The sequence below is a fragment of the Podarcis liolepis genome (assembly GCF_965112155.1).
Source record: "Podarcis liolepis genome assembly, chromosome: 8".
Taxonomy (NCBI): Eukaryota; Metazoa; Chordata; class Lepidosauria; order Squamata; family Lacertidae; genus Podarcis; species Podarcis liolepis.
Genome location: NC_139560.1, coordinates 22,172,411 through 22,193,738, shown reverse-complemented (window position 1 = coordinate 22,193,738; position 21,328 = coordinate 22,172,411). Strand labels below are relative to the sequence as shown.

General features: G+C 41.1%; 1 protein-coding gene and 1 long non-coding RNA gene across 2 annotated transcripts in view; both read right to left on the bottom strand.

Moving 5' to 3' along the window:
• The window catches only part of LRP12 (LDL receptor related protein 12), a 36,132-nt gene extending 19,333 nt beyond the window's left edge, over window positions 1–16,799 (bottom strand). The window contains 3 exon segments of the mRNA XM_083516615.1: window positions 16,263–16,523; window positions 16,526–16,586; window positions 16,588–16,799. Coding sequence (XP_083372741.1) covers window positions 16,263–16,523; window positions 16,526–16,586; window positions 16,588–16,665 — 400 coding nt within the window. The 5' untranslated portion in view covers window positions 16,666–16,799.
• Window positions 3,293–9,335, bottom strand: LOC310713289. The gene is made up of 2 exons (XR_014529190.1): window positions 7,348–9,335; window positions 3,293–7,283 (listed from the first exon to the last, which is right to left on the bottom strand). It is a non-coding gene; the product is annotated as an uncharacterized lncRNA (long non-coding RNA).
• Window positions 16,800–21,328: the final 4,529 nt, after the last annotated feature.

The following is a 21,328-nucleotide window of genomic DNA, read 5'->3' as shown; positions in this document are numbered from 1 at the left end:
TGTCCCACACGGGGATCAAACCTGCAACCTTGGCATTGTCAGCACCACGCTCTAACCAACTGCTCAGTCATTTTACAATACTTTCTACCAGTTTTCTACAGACAGACATTACGCTAACCCACTTGTAATTTCCAGGATCCCTCCCAGGGAACTCATGCTTCTCCTGCTCTTTTCTGCTGTAAAGAGCAGAGCCAGGTCCCCTTACCTTAGTGTGTTTTGATAGCAGAACCAGTAATCAGGACTGACACTTTTAGGGGATGCTTTCCTTCCCTCTCATTGTTTATTCACTAAAAGCAGAACAGGTTGTGTGTCCCATGTGCTATCAGGCAGAAGAGGGCCTATAATGGGGCGACCCACACACAATATTTCACTTCTCACTATTCCTAATTACAGAAGGGTCTCCCACATTTAAGGGCTACTTGGAAGTGAACACAGAAATTTGTCTAAAGCAAGTACCACGAACATTGTGTTACAGTTTCTGTATTTCACACAGTTGCTGATACACAAGAGACAAACAAGACTCTTTGAGTCTCAGAAAGAAGTGAGGTCACCTACAGATCTAAATAAGGTAGTAAACTTGTACTGTCGATTTTCCATTATACCTAACTTTTTTTCTTAACAAACAAAACTGTTTTGACCCACCTTCATTCTGACAGACTTCACGCCAAATAAGTATGCGACTATACTTAGCACACTTGCAAAAAAAATTACTTGGCTGATTCATAAAAAATTATGAATTTTATGGCATTCATATCCAAGAGCGTTCCAACTACCGACACACATTTTAATACCTGCAATGCACAACTTGGTTGATTACATCTAATGGACAGAATCCAATATGAAAATAGGACAGGAAATGTGCCAACAGGGGGGCTTTTAGACAGAAACAAACCACTGCATTTGGAAGAATAATCTAGAGCTAAAATTCAGCAAAGGAATTACACTAAATAAGCACTAATGCCGAAAGAGATCTAGAAATAAAATAATCTTATGTAATATCATTGTGGGACAATATGTGACATGATTTTTGGCTTGCATGAACTTATTCATATTGCAGATTAAAGACAAGGATATTAGACTGGAAAACTTTCATAATTCATACATGTTGGTAAATCATCAGAAGGATGTCAAGCAAATTAAGTGCAGTGTGAAAGTGAAACCACTGCAAACATCAGCTACCAAAAAATAGCAGACTTGTAGACAATATCACAAACCAACATCAGGAAACAAATTCATAAAACTTCTACTGGGTACAAAATGGGTACCACTATCTATACTATTATTAAATAGAAACAAGGATTCAGAAATCTGTTCAAATAAAATTAGCATAAGCCAGAAAGAAACCAAATAAATCCCAGATATACATTTCTTAGTAAACTATTTTCAGAAGTAGCAATTGTGAATTTTAAGAAGAGAATGTCTGCCAAAATCGAACAGCACAGCTGGAAAATATTTGTTCCAAGTAGATTGTTGACAATAATCTATTGGCATATTTATCTATCACTCTTCATTGAAAATTTCGAGGTTGTTCACAACCATCACCATAAACACCAATATAAATTAAACCAGAAAATTTAGAAAACCAGAAATACTAAAAGCTAGACAATAGAAGTTGCAAATACTTGAGTAAAATAAGTCTTCAGTGAGGTATTGGTACCTGTCTGGCATCTAGGAGGGAGATGATTCCAAAGACTGGGTGCCACTATAGAGAAGGTCCTGCCTTTGGTTGCTACTTGACTCAGTAACAAGTGCTATGACAGTCCAATGCGTTAAGCTATGGCATCATATCCTTGTGGCTGGATGCTCCAGTCAGCCTAGCCACTAAGTTCTGCACCAGCTACAGATCCTGGACCAATGTCAATGGAAGCCCCATGCAGGGCACAGAGCAATAATTCAAACTTGAGGTTACCAATGCATAGGTTATCATGGCCAGGTTGTTCCAATTCAGGAACTGCCACTGGTTTCAAAAAGGCATAGAAAGTGTAGCAACGTATATATTTCTAGCTCAGTTCACTAAGCTTTTCTTCAGCAGCAAAGCTGAGCAGCTCAGGAAGGGCTTGCCAGCTTCCTATGCTTGTGCTGGCATTGTGTTTTAGCATTAAACTGGAAGTGCAGAAGGAAGTACTAACAAATGTAGTCATGACAATACAGTGGTACCTCAGGTTACGAACTTAATTCGTTCCGGAGGTTGTTCTTAACCTGAGGGGCGCTTTCGCTAATGGGGCCTCCCGCTGCCGTACGATATCCGTTCTCATCCTGGAGCCAAGTTCTTAACCAGAGGTACTACTTCGGGGTTAGCGGGGTTTCTAACCCAAAGCGTTTGTAACCTGAAGTACCACTGTATCGGCATTCTCTCATGCCACCCACAATTTTCCTTGTCTCCCAAATCATAAACCGAAGTCAGAATCTATTCCTCATATTATAGAATTAATGCATTAGGGACATTTTTCCACAGAAACTTGTACATTCAAGAATCCTAGATAAAACAAAAAAATCTAAAAATGAATTTTGTTGTTGAAGTGTATACAGCTGCCCATTATGAGGGCAATATCTACTTCAAACATTTTAAATTCTATAAAAATCTGCATCACACAATTTTAAAAGAAAAAAACTATGAGTTTTATTCTAAACAAAACTGATCTAATACTTGTTTGAAGTTACTTGAAGTTTGATCTATTACTTGCTTGTCAAAAGAACTGAACAAAACTACATATTTTATTAAGAACACTACAGACTCTGCTTTACTGGTAGGTTTGCTTGAAATAGGTTTGCTAAAACAACTGTTTAAAAGAAAATCCTCATGAGCCACACTGGCCAGATGTTTTATCTGGAATAATATCAGGGTTCGACTGTAGCTCAGTAGTAGAGCTTTGCATGGAGCAGGGTCTAGGTGTAATTTGCCCCAGCATCTCCCATTACGGCTGGAAGTAAACCCTATCAGAAATCCTTGAGAGCCACAGCTAGTCAATGTACACAATGTTGAATTAGATCAGTGTTTCCCAAAGTGGATGATACTGCCTCCTGGGGGGGGGGTACACTGAAACATTTCAGGGGGCAGTAGTATCCTCAGGTGCATTGAATAAAAATAAGGGGGAAGTGAAAGTATAGTTTTGAAAAACTGTTCGTACATGTTTCATCTTCCAGGGGGGCCCTGACGGTTTTTTTCTGAAAAGGGGGCAGTACGCCAAATAAGATTGGGAACTAGATGGACTAATGGACTGACTCTGTGTAAGACAGAATTGTATTTGGAAACATTGGAAACTTAAAACTGTTTTTTTCCATCTCCTGGACATTTTTATTATTTTGTTATAGTTGCAACCTTGTTGTTTTTGTTGTTGCAATGATATTGTACCCCCTTCCCTTTGTATATTTAAAGGTAAAAGTAAAGGGACCCCCGACCGTTAGGTCCAGTCACGGACGACTCTGGGGTTGCGGCACTCATCTCGCTTTACTGGCCAAGGGAGCCGGCGTACAGCTTCCAGATCATGTGGCCAGCATGACTAAGCCGCTTCTGGTGAACCAGAGCAGCGCACGGAAACGCCGTTTACCTTCCCGCCGGAGCAGTACCTATTTATCTACTTACACTTCGTGCTTTCAAACTGCTAGGTTGGCAGGAGCAGGGACCGAGCAACAGGAGCTCACGTCGCAGGGATTCGAACCACCAACCTTCTGATCGGTAAGCCCTAGGCTCTGTGGTTTAACCCACAGCACCACCCACGTATATTTGCAAGGCTTTAATTTATTTTCCCTTGTATTTTACTTACCATTATGAAAATCAATAAATAGCTAATTAATGTGAAGAATACAAAAAAATAGTATTTGTCAAGCTTGCAGTTGAAAAACATGCTATCAGCAAGAGTCACTTTTAAAAACTGCTAATCAGTTAAGAGTTCTGAGAGTTTTTATTCTTAAATGTGTGTGTGGTGAGAGAGGATTCATCATCTGGAATCAAATCAGCAAGTTTTGATTACTTTAGTTTGCTGTGTGCCAAGAAGACTAGACTGCACAGCTTCCTCTAGGCAATCCTTTATCAGCTACTTCAAAGCATTCTCCAAGAATCAAAGCAGAAGTATGAGCATCTGACTTTGTATAGCTAGTTTCTGAAGATGAATTTCTAGTTCTCAGCAACAAGTTTTTCACTGCTTTTCCTAAGTAATTTGATAAGTACTGTATAGATGTATTCAGATGTGTTTAAGGTAGCACACATACAACTGTTGGAAATTTCCATTCCACCTTTAGTTGCAGACATGGAACAGTTACGTGTCACATGTCTGTTTACATTCCAAAACAGTTTGCTGGGAACTTCCGTTGTGTATAGCTTTTGCTTTTGCCTCTCTCTCTGAGGAAACGGAAAGAGAGATGACATATTTATTTTGTCCTGATTTATGCTTAATAAATCCATAGCTTGTTAGTATGTTTCCACAAGCCTTTCGCCTCTTGCCTCTTCTGTTTGTGCAGTATGCCCTGCCGATATAGTGTGCTCAGGCTTTGAAGTCTGAGTCGCTGATTTACGTTGCACCAGAGGTCGGGGGTTCGTCACGGCTGGAAAGGCATGGTCCAGCTGGGGGCTAGCCAGCTGGCATCTTGACCACCGAAGGATTGGAATCATTGGAAAGGCTACAGAGAGTGACCAATAGGGAAAGTAATGTGAGGCTCAGAAAGCAGTTTGGAACTGTACAGGTACTGACTAACACCTTGTATGCTGCCAAATGCTATGTAAGCTATAGTGGTGGTCATGTTCATGTTATGCTAAACCATGGCTTACTGAGATGTGGACAAGGAAGAACAAGCCACAGCATGTCTCAAGCTCACATGCACCTACACTTCCACTCCCCTATTCCAGGATGACAACTTCAGCAGAAGTGAATTTCAGTTTCCCTGAATCTCACCTTGTCTACAGTGGTTTATTCCTAGCTATAGCCAGTTTCCAAAACTGAAATTAGGTATTGTGAGGGATAACCTATGAACCCTGTTCCACATGACAAAGAAAGCCCAAGTGAGTGAAACTAAAAGTAAACACTGCTGAAGACTTCCTCCCATCTGTACAGGAAGTGGAGGGAGCTGAGCGTTCACGAGTCTGAGGTTTGGTACAGATCCTTCCTGCTCCTGAACGTTTTGTTAAACCATGGTTTACTGTGACATGTGAATGCAACATTTTATGAATAAAATAAATGTTCATGTTGTACTGGAACGGTCTGTTATGTTCCTCACAAACCTCTGGGAAGTAGGTTTTCCACGGGAATTATTTTCTTAACAGACAACTTTAAAAGGCTCCAGAGTTTTATGTATTGAGTATGTATGTTCCTGAACACAGCATTTATTCTAATTAGTAACTATAGACAATGACTAAAGACTAGATGGATGAACTACCATTATGCAACAGCTTTTTGAAGCTAAAGAAATTTTACTTTTTTAAAATACAGATTTTCATTGCCATTACACTTCAAAGTACAGTCCCCATATCACACTCTGTCTCTTGCACACATGCAGACACTCATGCATCTCACAACCACTCACAGAAACACGCACACTTCAAATATGTCTCTCTCCTTCTCTCTCACAGACCACATTCATAAATTCTCATTCCTTCCCTCTGTTGCATACACACCACACATAGATCTCTCCACTGCAAGAATTTTTTAGTGGGCAAAGCAAAACACTGAAAGGATGGAACAAGTTAATTTTTCACACAAATGTGAAGAGTCCAGTCTTTTCCTATTGATTTTTCTTTCCTTCAGAGAGACAGATTATGCATTGTGATGTTAAAATCATATGGCTATATCTTATGGTGTCTCATCTACTGGCTGAAGCATCTGCTTTTCAATAAGTCTTCTAAAATCTTCATCCTAGTTGGCAGCTGTCCTGGATTTGAATTGTTTTTATGTATGTATTGTTGTTTTAAAACTATTTCTATATTTATAGTTTTTTAAATTAGTTTTTATTGCAGTTGTTTTTAATTGTTTTTATATAGGTAACAGTTTTATACATGTCATTATATTGCAAATTGCTTAGAGTTGCTGAAATGTGTCTCCCCCCCTCCCATTCCATTGAAAGATGCTTCCTGCCAGTGGATACCACAACTGGATACCAATCACTGATTTTATCTTGCCAAATTGAAGTCTCTTTTCTCTGCAAAATGTATCATAATAACACAAGAATTGCCACACTGCATCACGCTGATGCTTCATCTAGTTCAGCATTCTCTGAATACAGTTACCGGAAATACACTTCATGAGATCAGGATGGTGGCTAAGCTAGACTACCACTAGCTGCTGAGTCAGCTGCTGACCCTGAGTCAGCAGCTGTGTTTTATATGAAAGTTCTTAAGTGTTTTTGATTATTCTGGCAATAATTCACTGACAGACGGTTCCTAATGATTTTTTTTAAAAAAGCTATTTATGCTCATATTCAAGCTGCAGCAATTACTACTAGTAGTAAACATTTATACTGTATAGTACTTTAGTTTTCCCCTGCACTTTATAAACTTAATTGGGTTCAAAATTAGTAAGCCACAATGGACCTGTGTCAAATCCAAGTCAAGTTCTCTGTACAGCAGGTCTCAAAATACATCATTCTTTTTCTTGTATGATCCAATAAATGTGGGACCCTCAGTCATTTCATGGTCAAGCAAGCCTTGAACAGAATTATTCTATTATTCATAATACATATCATATATACTAAAAAGGATTTTTGCCATCTTAGATTGACAGTAAAAAAAATTAAACTTGGCAAATAAATTAATACAATAGTTGAACAAAAAGAACGTCAGAACAGACATCCTCACTTAACCTTTGATTGATTTCCCATTTTGAAGATTGTAGCTTATGAATAAAATTAAAATCAGCTACTGTGATTTTCTTTCCAAGTTCCCAGTCTACAACTTACTAAATAAGCCATGAAATAAATACATAGCTAAGTTCAGTTCAAAGTTTATGCTTGTTAGAAATTTGCTACCTTTGAATTTACTACCATCTGCCATAATATTGAAAACATCCCACAAGTGCTACATACACTATACACAGCTATAATCACTTAAAATATGTTTGCTCAATATGTTGAATTGTATCTATGCATCTGTCACTTCCAGCATACCATACCGTATAATAATTAATCATATGCAATGGTCACGTACAATCTAAAACAAGTTCCCTGGTGGAATCAGATACATTCTGGCTGATCTCTTTGTCTCGTAAAGATGGAAACTGGACTCCAATATTATGTCAGATGGGGAATGGGTAGAGGAGGAAAACATCCTATGAGACTTACAGAGCTATTCTATTCTTCTATTCTATTCTATTCTATTCTATTCTATTCTATTCTATTCTATTCTATTCTATTCTATTCTACTGTTGCTTTGAGAAAAAGTTCACAACAGAATCCCAGACACTGTCCTTTGGCAATGTAATATCGTAACGTACCATTAGGCCATTCTCTAAAGTATTGCTATATTTTGTTCCTCCCCTTGTCCCACTTCATTCAGTTCAGTACAGAATGTCTCTGCTAACACCTAGTCTCCTTTATTGCTATATTCATGACACCTCTCTCATTATGTCTTTGAACTATGTTTTGTCTTCCAACGAAAGTCAAGTTCTAATCCTTCAAGCTTTTAATCTTTCTTATCATATCTCTTTTGACCAATTCACTATTATACTCTTAATGAGGCACCACTTGTACACTTCGGTGTGCCTATGCTGGCATCCAGTTCTGCTAGTACAAGGATGTCTGTAGCTGAAACGTTGTCTGCCAGACTGCTTCTTTCCCACTTATTATTAAACTGGGAACTATGGTCCATACACCATGAAAAGCAAACTGCACAAAAATGGAAAGTGTTTTCCTGCTTCTAGTTTAGCTCTATTTTTGTCCATGTCCTCGATACTAATCACAGCTTGTTCTCTCTAACAAGGAAAAGCTGGGACTTCTTTGAAGGTGAGTGGGTGGCAGTGGCTCTCAGTCTGTAAGGAGGATAGACTAGAAGGAGTTATTCAGCCACAAGAAAGGAAAGAGACAGAGGCAAATCACTAATTCTATACACTAACCTCTTAAAGAGACAACAATGTACAGAATATTAATTATGTTTATACTACTATGGGAACTGGAAGTCAGTGGGAGCACAAAGAGGCAGGAGCAAGCCTGTGAAATCGGTCCTATGTTTTCCCTTATTCTGTGTCTCCCACATTCTCTGCTTTGTGCAAGTTAATTTGATATGAATCAACTGTCTTTATTCTCTTTTGCCATGGAGCTGCCTTCCTCTATAAATAGCATTAAGCCACCTCCTTGGAATCCTTTGTATCACCAAAACTTTCCTGAGCCACTCTAGTTTCATTTTTTCCTGCTATTGAGTTAACTCTTCATCCTGTCTATGCAATTTTTACTTGCCGGGTAATTTGGCCTTATTCTGTCATCAAGCAATCTCTACATTTGTCAACAGAAGTAATTTAATATTTTTATTCCTGTTAACTCCTTGTATACATTTACAATCGGTATTTACAACAGTTCACATTTCTGTTCCTACACTGGAAAGGAGTCTATAGTGGTGCATGAAAAAAGGTATGTCATTAAGTAAGTTAAGAACTGGTTGAAAACCACTCTTAAGTTGTTGATTTAAGAAAACCAAGACAAAATGAAAGAGAAGAACAGAAGAGTAGCACTGCTGGATCAGGCCCCTGTCCTATCTAGTCCAGCAACCTTGTCTCACAATGGCCAACCAGATGCTTGTGGAAGCCATCTTAGCTGTGAGTCCTGGAACATCTGCTCCCTGCCTTGCAGGCCTTTCCCCACCTGACCTGGGAGGACAGGACCCTGACTGACTCAAGCTACAAAAGCCGAGGTTGCTGGACAGACTGTCGGGTTGGGGTATTGTTTGAGGGGGGGGTGCTGCTGTTGTTTTTGTTGACACTAATTCATTTGTATTTTTTTATTTTTAGAACTTGTTATGATTTATTTGGCATTTTTGTGTGTTTTATTTATTGTTTGTAATTATGTATTTTTTTTCATGTTGTAATCCACCTTGAGCATGGTTTTAACTATGGAAAAGCAGAATACAAATAAAATAACAGATGGATGGAAGCCCGCAAACAGGAGCTGAGCAGAACAGCCCTCTCCCCTCCTACAGTTTCCAGTAAATGGTATTCAGAAGTATGTTGGAGCCACCTTTGATAGCCTTTATCTCCATGAACTTGTCAAACCCTCTTCTAAAACCATCCAAATTGGTGGCCATCACTGCCTCTTGTGGGAGCAAATTCAATAGCTTAACTATATGCTGTGAGATGAAATACCTCCTTTTGTCCAACGTTCAGCTTTATTGGATGTCAATAAGTTCTAGTATTATATGAGAAACTTTTTCTCTGTCTGCTTTCTCCATGCCATGCATAATTTTATTTACTATCATGTCACCTCTTAGGCGTCTCAAGGACTCCTGTTTTGCAAAAACAGTCAAAAGTTTTTAAGAATTTGATTTACCATCAATATACCAATATTTGAGAGCTTCTTTTCAAATAAAGAAAACCCTGAGACACTGTCTCAGTCCCTTCTCAGCTGCCTACCAACTTATCAAAACAAGTTTGACAAGTGAGGTGTCAACAGGGGTGGAGTGGGGACGTTTTCTGGCTTAATTCAGCAGAATCCATTTCAGCAGCTTTCAGGGTATGAAGCCATTCAAAAAAAATTTTTTATAGCTTTGTAACAGATAACACAGATTTTTAAGATTTTTATAGGAGCACTTTAACAGATAACACAGATTTTTAAGATTTTTATAGGAGCACTTTAAAAGACTTATGGCCTTGTATTTTTCATCCACAGAGAACAACTGTTGAAGTCAATGGGAATCCTGGGTACCCTAAAAACATTTAAGACCCCTGTTCTCCACAGCTAACATTTTGTAAACTAATAAAATATGACCTAAGTTTCTTCCTCACTAATGTAAGTATCTGTGCTTGGGGCCTACTGCCTCAAATATCACAAAACCCTACCACTGAAACTGTAGCTGAATTTCCAGTCAATGCCTGTACTTGTAGGCACTTTGCTAGAATCAATCAACAAAGATCTGTTCACTAAAAAGGTGAATATTTTCTTTTTTTTTTTACATATGCTTTAGCTATCAACACACCCTTATCCAAAAATATTTAAGAACAAGCCATTCCATTCATTGAATGAAGGAGGGTTCTCAAATCTTTTAATTAGAAGGGGGCGGGGAGTCTGATTCGCTTGCAAAGGGCACAGTCTATTCACAGAAAGGAGGCAAATAAATATTTTACATGGTAGAATTCAAGAGCTATAGCTACACTGTGAGTATAGGTACAATCACAATCTGTTAAATCCCTCTTCACCCACACTTCAAGCATCTAAGGAGACAAAAAGACCTTGCGCACACAAACATCATCATACAACCACAGCTTGAAATGATAATAGCACATCACTAAAAGCAAGGCATTAAAATCAGTATCTTTAATAGAAGCGGAAACACAAGTAAGACTGGTGTCTGTCATACTTGGTGAGGAGAAGGGAATTCCAAAGATTGGGGACCACAACAGAAAAGGCTACCTTCTTTGTTGCCGCAAGATGTACACCTGCAGCCACTAGATCAACCAGGAGGGCCTAATCTACAGATCTTATTGAATGGACAGACTAGTACTGTGTGAGAGAAGTGCTGTGAAAGGGGAGAGGAAAGTGAGCACTAAGGAAATCAGTGTAAAGGCTGTACCATATATCCCTGCAGCTGTGTTATAAACTCAGATATATAAGCTAGGCGCCAAACGCCACCTTAAACCTAGGTTGTGGCTACCACAACAGAATGTCTAATTGCCAGGGTGCTGGACTAGATGAGCCTTGGGGACACTTCCAACACTACAATTCTGATCCTATGACCTCAGCTACATTGCTTGGCTGTAGCTTGCTCTTACAACCATTTACTAGTCCCACTATGCAAGAAGGAAAAACACACACAGTGGAAATGGAATTAATGATGGACTAAGGCAGCGTTTTTTAAACTGGCTCGATGTCAGAAATCTCCACATAGTCACAATTAGACCCACACCAATAGTAAAACGTGCCAGGGAATTTCTAACACTGCCCTGCATACTGTATTTCTATCATTCAGCTTCAGGGTCACTGGCACAGAACACCATAATGCAGGACATCAGAGGTTGTAGCTGGTTTTTTATGCAATCCCTGCCATACTGCATGGCATGGTCAAAGCTGCCCTGGTACAGCAGCCATTTTCTCCAGCTCCTTCCTTCCCAAGTGGCTGATGTCACTTACACTTGTGGGCATCAAAGCTTTTGAGGACTGTGACTCAAGAGCTAGACTTTTAAGACTGTAACCTATGTTGATGCCTCTAATTACACACTGAATTTCATTAGAACAGGAAATACGTAGTTTGCTATTTATATTTAGAAGAAACATCACCTGAGAAGCCACGCATGCCCATTTCCCCACTGCTGCAGTGATGGGGTGGCCTCTTAACAGATGCACAGAACATAGTTATATACAAAGTTTAAAATGTAGGCTATGAATGGGCCAGTTCCTAAAGGTATTGTTTGGATGTTGTTTCTATAGAAATTGATAATATTTACTTTCACATAATGCACTGAGGATTATGATCAAAACATGGGTTTAAGTAGGGTCACACTGTGGAAGTTAAGAAGAGATCCCAGTAAGAGGCTAAAAAAGCTTTCCTTGAATAAAAAGGAGAAGAATTTTAATAATTGCACAGCTATTGCTAAAAGGTGAATTCCACTGAAGGTTTAAAAACAAGCACCATATTAATAGTCTTGCAAACCTAATTAACTAATGCGGGTGCTCCGCATGGTCGCAACTGGATCTTCATCAAAAAGCTGAGGCTGCTGAACAGACCCTTGGACTGGGGTATTGTTTGTGGGGTACTGTTGTTGTTGGTGATATTACTCTTTTGTACATATATTTTTAGACCTTAATATGATTTATGTGGCAACTGTTCAGTTTGGTTGTATGCTTTTCATGTGTTTTATTTATTGTTTGACTACTTTTGTTATATTTGTAATTATGTATCTTTTTCATGTTGCAAGCAGCTTTGAGCGTGGTTTTAACTATGGTGGCATACAAATAAGATGGATGGATGGATGAGAATAATCTGCACACTTTCACGTACATACAGTATGGATACAAAAACAATAAATAGATATTCAAAAAGTCATACTCTGAAACCAAAGTTACTCTGAGTTTGATTTAACTGGGCACCACCCACTGTAAAGAAAGGCTAGTGTTAAATCTTAAAAATTATCTCAGAAAAACTGGTCAGCTGCAGTAATAAATCTGTTTGCACAAACATAACTTCCTCTCATACTCCCTGCAGTTAACATTGGATTTAGTTCCCTGCATATATTTATGTTTTATATTTTTTCATCCTCTGTATATTAACAAAAGCACTTTATCAGAGACTAGACATGTAAAGCACTTCCTTAAGTTTAAATGTGGTAAGCTGTGTCTGTCTGTTCCAAGCACTTCAATTCAAGAAAAAGACTGGTCAAACAGATTAAGAAAACAATAACCAAGAAAGTAAATGTTTTTGTTTGTGCCCTGCTGAGGCTAAAATGATCTATGGGAATGCTTCCAGGTCTATGAACATAATTGTATTTTACTTTATGTCCCTCTGGAAAACAGTGGGTTTCTTAAAAACCAAGCTCCTGTTTCCTTTAATATGAAGAACAGATATACAGCTTTAAGCCAATGGTATGAATAGCGATACTATTTAACACAAGTCTTGCTTCCTATGGATTTTGGAGATCCCTAAGGCCTTTTATACATAAGAAGTTTTAATGGATATGATCTTACTGGTGCCAGGCTTTTCTGCATTAAGTGTGATCACATTGCATACTTGTTTCTTTACAGTCATAGTAAGTCATGCATCTTGTTTTGGTAAGCATAAGTTCAGAACCGAAATTGATCTGTGTTATTCTGTTTTTCTTGTAGAAGTATTTTAAATATCGAGACAGCATTTCCCTTTATATAGGAAGAAACAGTACTTCATGTAGTCAGCAGGCCAGGGACAACATGACCTTCGTGATGTTTGCAAAATAAGGTGGTCAGTATTTATCACTGTAATTTTAGAGGAAAACTACCATAACCTATTTTGGACGTATGCTACAATAAGACTGCTTGCTTCAACTTAGGTTGCACATTAAAAAGGAATAAAGTAACTGAGGTAAATTGTTTAAAGTAAATTGTTAAGAGATCTTTAGTGCTTCCCTGCTCCCTCAGAGAATAATTATCAGTGTTCCCTTGGAAAAGCTAATTACTATTAAACCAGTTTAAATCTGGTATGGATAAAGCCCAAGTGAGTTACCTACCACGTCCACACCAAGTGTGCGAAAACAGATACAACATTCTCATTCCTCCAGGCTGCTCAAAGTCTAAGAAACAATGGACAGCACAACTTGCAGATATACAATGCACCCTTCCTTCTCATATATCTGGTAAAGTATGGCTTATGAAAGTGTTGAAAGGCAAATTATGCTTTTTGGAGGGGGAAATGAGTTACTTATCACTTAAACCTGAGTCCATGGTCCTACACCAAATACACTGAATTGAAGCCTAATTTTCTATCTAAGAGGGGTGGGGGTCGCAGTGAACAGTAACTTGACTCTTAAGGTCATGTAATAATACTTACTCACATACAGTTAGTCTGAGGGTCTTCTGGCGGTTCCCTCACTGCGAGAAGTGAGGTTGCAAAGAACCAGTAAGAGGGCCTTATTGGTAGTGGTGCCCGCCCTGTGGCACATCCTCCCATCAGATGTCAAAGAAATAAACAACTATCTGACTTTTAGAAGACATCTGAAGGCAACCCTGTTTAGGGAAGTTTTTAATGTTTGATGTTTTATCATGTTTTTAATATTCTGTTGGGAGCCGCCCAGATGGGCAGGGTATAAATAATAAAATTATTATTAATTATTATTATTATTATTATTATTATTATTATTATTATTATTATTATTATTAATACTACAGCACATAAGCAGCTCACTCAGTGGGGTAGAGCCACAGCTATAACTTTTGGGTAGCAGCATCACCACCACAGGGGCAAGACAGCAGCAAGGTCGGGTATGAACAGTCATATTGACAGAACTAAATGCTTCCACCAGCACATCCATACAGTTCCAACTTCACCAGTGCTTCACCCATCCATGTACACAACAGCAGTACTGCTGCTGGGAGGTTATAACTGCAGCTCTACCCCACTGAGTGAGGAACTCCTCTTTCAACATGTTGTACCCATTTATAGCTATTAACCAGACATCACAAACATTTCCAACTTATTGAGAAACACTACTTTTGCCTTGTAATTACAGTCTTTCTTCTGACAGTTCTGGGCACCTAGTTGCCATATAACTTTGTATTGGTTTGTGACCCTTTTCTTCAAGCAAGTCATTTTGTTTTGCATCCTTGCATATGTACAGAAAAAGAAGAACTTCATTAATTTCCTAATTATGAGCTTGTCTCTAAGCAGATATAATTATATAGTGTGAAAGACATGTGAGATGAATGAGTAGTTTACACTACATAGTGTAGTATAAATGATTTATTTAGTCAATTAATACTAATGTATTGATTGCTATAGCAACCAATTAAAATTTCACTTTTGTTCAGGAAATATGTGATTTGAGAAATGGCAAACTTGGATTTTACTTTCAGACAGCAACCTGTATGCCCAGATCTAAAATAAACTTACCAGTAATATTATTCAGTCATACAATCCCTTACATCTGATCTGTGGGTGAACAAATATCTGACAGAACTTTCACAGTTTGGAAAAACCTTGAATGACCATCTTGACACCACTCCTGTAAGCCAATTCCCCAAAAGAATCTGAACCCAGGCCTTCACCTGTTGGACCACAGCAACTCTCACAAATTGTTAGACAACATACAAACAAGTTACATAAACTGCCATCTCTTTATGTGTAGTCTAAGTAGAGTAAAAGCAAGCTTTTCCTAGAGCATTGTTGCACATTACAGTGTAGGCCCCTCCTTGTACAAAGAAACTTATGGTGCCACCACCAAGTTCCCTTTGCTGTAGAGCTCAATTAATATTAAGACATATGAATATATCCTCCACTGTCAAATACACATAATCCACTTAAATCAAGTATGCAGTGGAACCTGACAATTTAGGGCCATCATTTGTTTGCACTCCAAGGCAAATTGTTGGCTAGAACACCTAATAAAAATACAAACAAGGCCAATTGAATTTCAAAATCTGGGGTTACTCTAGATACAAGTTTTATGAAACTGCATGTTTTGGTTATGAACCTAGTTGTGGTGCTAATGGCATCCAAGAAAGGTGACAAATGAAGGGACAAAGCATTCAGACATTTAGGCACATGCTGTTGAGCCGGGGCTTCATTCCAGTTAGCTATAACCATTTTAATGTTTACATCTTATATAGCTGCCTACTAAAAAGTGTTGAAGGACCACATCTCACTGGTTGGACCACTAGTAAAGTTCTGCATTCAGAAGGTCCCAGGTCCAGTTCTTGGAATCTCCAGGGCAGGGCAGGAAGAAAAGCCCTTGTCTGAAATCCTGGAGAACTGCTGCCAGCCAGTGCTGAACCAGACGGGCCAAAAGCACTCCCTCTCTTCCTAATATGCGTGGGTGGATCAAAACTAAATTTGGGAAGAAAATGGTTCAGTCGGGCCCCACTTGTTTTAAACCAGCGGGCTTTGAGCATATACAGATTTCCACTGTGAACTTCTTTTCCTCTCTCCCACCAGCCCCACTCCTAGGCCCTGACAACAAGACACATGAACACCCCAACGGGCACGTTGTTTCGTGCGGGCGAGAGGGTAACAAGCACAAAACAAAGAGGCAGGCAGACTAGCTGGGCCAAGGTCCCAGCCCTCGGCTTAAAACAAAACCCCGGCGGAAGAAGAAGTAGTCGTCTTCAGCCCTGCTGCTTTAAAACTGGCAAGACTGATGCCCGAAGAACAAAAATAAGCAGAATGAAAAAAGGGCTGTTTGGGGGTGGGCGCCTCTCACTCACCCCCCCACCCCAGCGTTAAGGAAGAAAGGGGGGGTAAGCCAAGAAGGGGAAGAGGAAAACAAAAACAAATCAAGCCTTTTTCCTAAAAAGCAAACGGGGGTGGTGGGGGAAGGAGAGATGAAGGCTGCCTGCTTTGTCTCTTCGCGCCCCTTTAATATAAGGCCAACGGGGGCGACAAAGGAAGCAATGGAGCCGGCTGGCTGGCTGGCTTCCTCGCCCCCTTCTCCTTCCTCCCAGAGGCTGGTACCTACCACAGCAGGAGGCGACGAGGAGCAGGAGCTGCGCTGACCTCCAAGCAAGGGACCCTTTTGCGCTCCAGCAAGGGGCCATAACACCGCCACGGGGGGGAGAGCGAGAAGAAAGAGCCCGAGTCGGGAGCCCCCGCGGCCACAAGCCCCGCTGCGGGAGGAGGGCCCAAGCGCCGCCGCCGCCTCGCCGGCCAAGACTCCCCGCCGGCCCCCTGGCTGCTCCCTCCCGCGTCGCTCTCTGCTCAGCCCGCCGCTGCTGTGGGAGCCATGGGCGGCTGAGGCGGCTGCTGAGGCGGCTGAGGCGACGACGACGACGACCGCCGGCCTCCGGCCTCCTCTGCTCTCCGGTCTCGGGCAGCGCTCTCCTCCGGCGGGCAGGAGGGGCTCCGCCGGCGCATCTGCGCATTAGAGAGCCGAGCCGCTCTCTCTCTCTCTCTCTCGCAGGAAAGCGGCTTCCCTGGGCGGGGAGGGAGCGAGGGAGACCCAGCCTCTCGCCCAGACGGAGGAGGAGGAGACTGAGCGGGCTTCGTCCTGGCCGCGCACTGAACCGCCTCAGTTTCTCTCGGGGCTGCTGGCCGCTCGGTGACCCTTTAAACTCAAGGAGACAGAAGCAGCGGGAGTGGGGGGGGGGAGGATGTTTACTCCGAAGTAGCTCAAACACGGGCAGGGATCCTGCCCTGGCTGTTTATTCGGAGGTAAATCCCCATGGGGCGCTAGGGATGTTCCCCTCAGAGAGTTTGAGAGGGAGCACGCGCAGCCCCGATCCTCTGCAAGAGCTAGGCGATCCTAAAGTTATTAAAAGCGATGGCCTCCCGCAGTCCCAAGGGGCAGTACGTAAAGACGAGCCCGTGGTGGATCAGGCCCACCTGAGCCCGCTAGCCTGCACACCCCCCCCCCCGCGCCAACCGCATAAAAAGCTCACGGGCACCCCTTTCCCCACTTGCAACTGGTGTTCAGAGGCCCATTGCCTCCGATGCTGAAGGTAGAACATAAGTCATCCTGGCTAGCAGACTTGTCCTCCATCATTTATTTATTTCCATTTTTGAGAGGGAGAAAAATATGCAGCTTGAGTATTGAGGGTAAGATATCCTCCTTCTCCAGTGAAGTCACGGGCTCCAAAGCAATCCTGAGTTAACTCAGATGTCTCACTGAATTTATTTTGATTTACTGCCATGAAAGTCACTTCGCCCCCGAGGCGCACTCTGGATACAAGCAGATGCCAACAACTGCCACTGAAGCAAATGTGCATATAGAATTGCATTTCTTGTATGTGCACCACTTCACATCTGATGTACACCAATGAAGGAAAACACGCATGCCTCTTATTTTGATTCTGTTTGGCAAGGGACCACATATGATGCTACCTTCTTTTCTTTCCAGGATGCTGATACATTACAGCACTGCAGAGTTAGAGTTGTGTTGTTTTGCACCAGTTCAATTTTCAACCCCTTGAATTTTCTGGTAGAGTTTTTTTTCCTTTTGGTAACAAATAATTTCTAGTTAATTACTGAAGTGGCTTAGGTAGCGTTCTCACAATGCAACATTATCAGTAGATGTTAATCCCTGTGCACTGTCATTTTGAATAGCAACATTAATGCACTGGGATGTGTTAATAACAAGATTTCTGCAAAAAGGAAATATTGGTTGCACCCTCTGGAAACTTAAGACACAGCTAGCCATCCATACAGTACTGCTGTCTGAGACAAAGGAAAAGATGGCTGCCCCACCAATCCATGTACAGAAGCCAATTGGACTGGCAGTTACTCTTAGAATCATAGAATCATAGAATCATAGAGTTGGAAGAGACCACAAGGGCCATCGAGTCCAACCCCCTGCCAAGCAGGAAACACCATCAGAGCACTCCTGACATATGATTGTCAAGCCTCTGCTTAAAGACCTCCAAAGTAGGAGACTCCACCACACTCCTTGGCAGCAAATTCCACTGTCGAACAGCTCTTACTGTCAGGAAGTTCTTCCTAATGTTTAGGTGGAATCTTCTTTCTTGTAGTTTGGATCCATTGCTCCGTGTCCACTTCTCTGGAGCAGCAGAAAACAACCTTTCTCCCTCCTCTATGTGACATCCTTTTATATATTTGAACATGGCTATCATATCACCCCTTAACCTCCTCTTCCCCAGGCTAAACATGCCCAGCTCCCTTAACCGTTCCTCATAAGGCATCGTTTCCAGGCCTTTGACCATTTTGGTTGCCCTCCTCTGGACACGTTCCAGTTTGTCAGTGTCCTTCTTGAACTGTGGTGCCCAGAACTGGACACAGTACTCCAGGTGAGGTCTGACCAGAGCAGAATACAGTGGCACTATTACTTCCCTTGATCTAGATGCTATACTCCTATTGATGCAGCCCAGAATTGCATTGGCTTTTTTAGCTGCCACGTCACACTGTTGGCTCATGTCAAGTTTGTGGTCAACCAAGACTCCTAGATCCTTTTCACATGTACTGCTCTCAAGGCAGGTGTCACCCATCTTGTATTTGTGCCTCTCATTTTTTTTGCCCAAGTGCAATACTTTACATTTCTCCCTGTTAAAATTCATCTTGTTTGTTTTGGCCCAGTTCTTTAATCTGTCAAGGTCGTTTTGAAGTGTGATCCTGTCCTCTGGGGTGTTAGCCACCCCTCCCAGTTTGGTGTCATCTGCAAATTTGATCAGGATGCCCTTGAGTCCATCATCCAAGTCGTTGATAAAGATGTTGAATAAGACCGGGCCCAAGACAGAACCCTGTGGCACCCCACTAGTCACTCTTCTCCAGGATGAAGAGGAACCATTGATGAGCACCCTTTGGGTTCGGTCAGTCAGCCAGTTACAAATCCACTGAGTGGTAGCATAGTCAAGACCGCATTTTACCAGCTTCTTTACAAGAATATCATGGGGCACCTTGTCAAATGCCTTGCTGAAATCAAGGTAGGCTACATCCACTGCGTTCCCTTCATCTACCAGGCTTGTAATTCTGTCAAAAAACGAGATCAGGTTAGTCTGACATGACTTATTTTTCAGAAATCCATGCTGACTATTGGTGATCACAGCATTCCTTTCTAGGTGCGCACAGACTGTTTGCTTAATGATCTGCTCCAGAATCTTCCCTGGTACTGTATTGATGTCAGACTGACTGGGCGGTAATTATTTGGGTCCTCTCTTTTCCCCTTTTTGAAAATAGGGACAACATTTGCCCTCCTCCAGTCTGCCGGGACTTCGCCAGGAATTCTCAAAGATGACTGCCAGTGATTCTGAGATCACATCTGCCAGTTCTTCTTATTTCAGGACAGGCAACAACAATAGTGGGATAGTGTCCACCACACCAGAGAGCAGCAGGCTAGTTATGGGAGTGCAAGACAGGCCACATGGCATGTACAGCTCTGCCCTCCAACAGATGTGGCACAACCAGGAAATTAGAAAGCTGTTGCTGCTGGCCTCAGCGACTGTCACCTGATGGTAGGGCTGGCCCTACTAAATTCTATTGAGATGCTCATATACTATATTTCAGGATCTCTCTTCGCTGAAATCTCTGCTTAATTCCTCTGCTTTTCTAGTCTTTGATTTACCCATCTTTCTCCATATTTTTTATTATGTACATCAGTTTCTTTTCTTTGTTGTATTCGCTTTCATTGTTTTGCCTTTAAATTACTCCTTTCTTTCAGTCCGTTGTATTTTTCTCCTCTTTCATTTTGATTGTGTTCATCTTCAACTGTTTAAACCTAAAACCACCCCTTTATTCCCCAGTGCCTTTACTTCTTTGCCATACTATAGCTTTGGAATTCATTGCCACATATTCATGTATTCCTCTTTCTTTCTGCGCTTAAACAGCAGCTATTCTCCAGAGCTTTATGTTCTGATCTTTGCAATCCCTTTATCCTGTGTCTCAGCCATTCCCCTTCATTCTTTTACTTTTAGAGTATAAGCCTGGGAACAAAGTTTTTACCTTTAGAAACTGGATGCTCCAGGTACGTTATAAATATTACTATGATTTTCTAAGCACTGGATTCTGGAAGAACACTTCATTTCTATGTGCAGTAGATGGCAATCCTGTTTTTTGTAGCGGGGGGGGGGGGATTGTGGTGGAAAGGGACTCTTAACCCCTGTTCAGTCCTTTGAATTATTTAGTGCTATGTAGGATGATTATGTACACACATGCTGACATTCCTGAGGTCTACCCTTTCATACTGCAGCATTTTAATAAAATACTTTAGAAAATGCATATCCCTCCCCCCCCCATGACCCAAGTTGGCTACCTGCCTGTCAGCTGCTACTAAATAAAACCAAAGTTGCGGTTAGATGCCAAGTTTCCCATCTGTATCTGGATGTCTCCTCTTATAAACCTGCAGTAATTATTGTATGAGCATCAGCATGTATGAGTAAAAGCTAATTTGTTATCCTGATAATGTTCAAATTAGCTGACACAACTTTTTATCCAAAGCAAGTGACTTAGGTGCTGTATGGTGTAAAGTTGACACTTATTGAGTGGGAAAACTTATGATTCTGGTAGAGCCAGCCAGATTATCCTGTTCTTCAAATTGTGGTTGCATCGGTTATAACCTTGATGAGACACTTAAGCTGGACTTTAATGTTTTTAGGTGGGATATGGAAATACTATAGGACCTTGATTCTCAAACGATGTGATTAACCTATCTATCCAACACTATCCATTTCCATTTGTTTTTAAAAACTATTAAAACTGAGGTCTTGCACAGTAATTATATTTATATCATTAAGCTTTAACAAAAATGATAAAGAGGCCTTGCACAAACCTTCTGTAAGAATAATTAGAATAAATAATCTAGGTTGAAGGGTCAGTCTGCCCTAAGTCTGTTCCAATTATTGAGTTCTTGTATCTGTGGGGGTATGAGAGGAAACTTACCAAATCAATCCCTTGTCTAAACAACTGTTGTGGCTGGCTACTTAATCACCATGATTAGCACAACCAAATAAGTTGCTCTGTGCCATAGGATGAATGGGTGCCCCCCCCCAACCTAGCTGTTAGGTAGAAGAAGAATAGGAGGGTGGTTTGTGAGTGAGTTGGAAGCAGGCAGAAAGCAGTCTGGAAGCTGATCCACGGAGA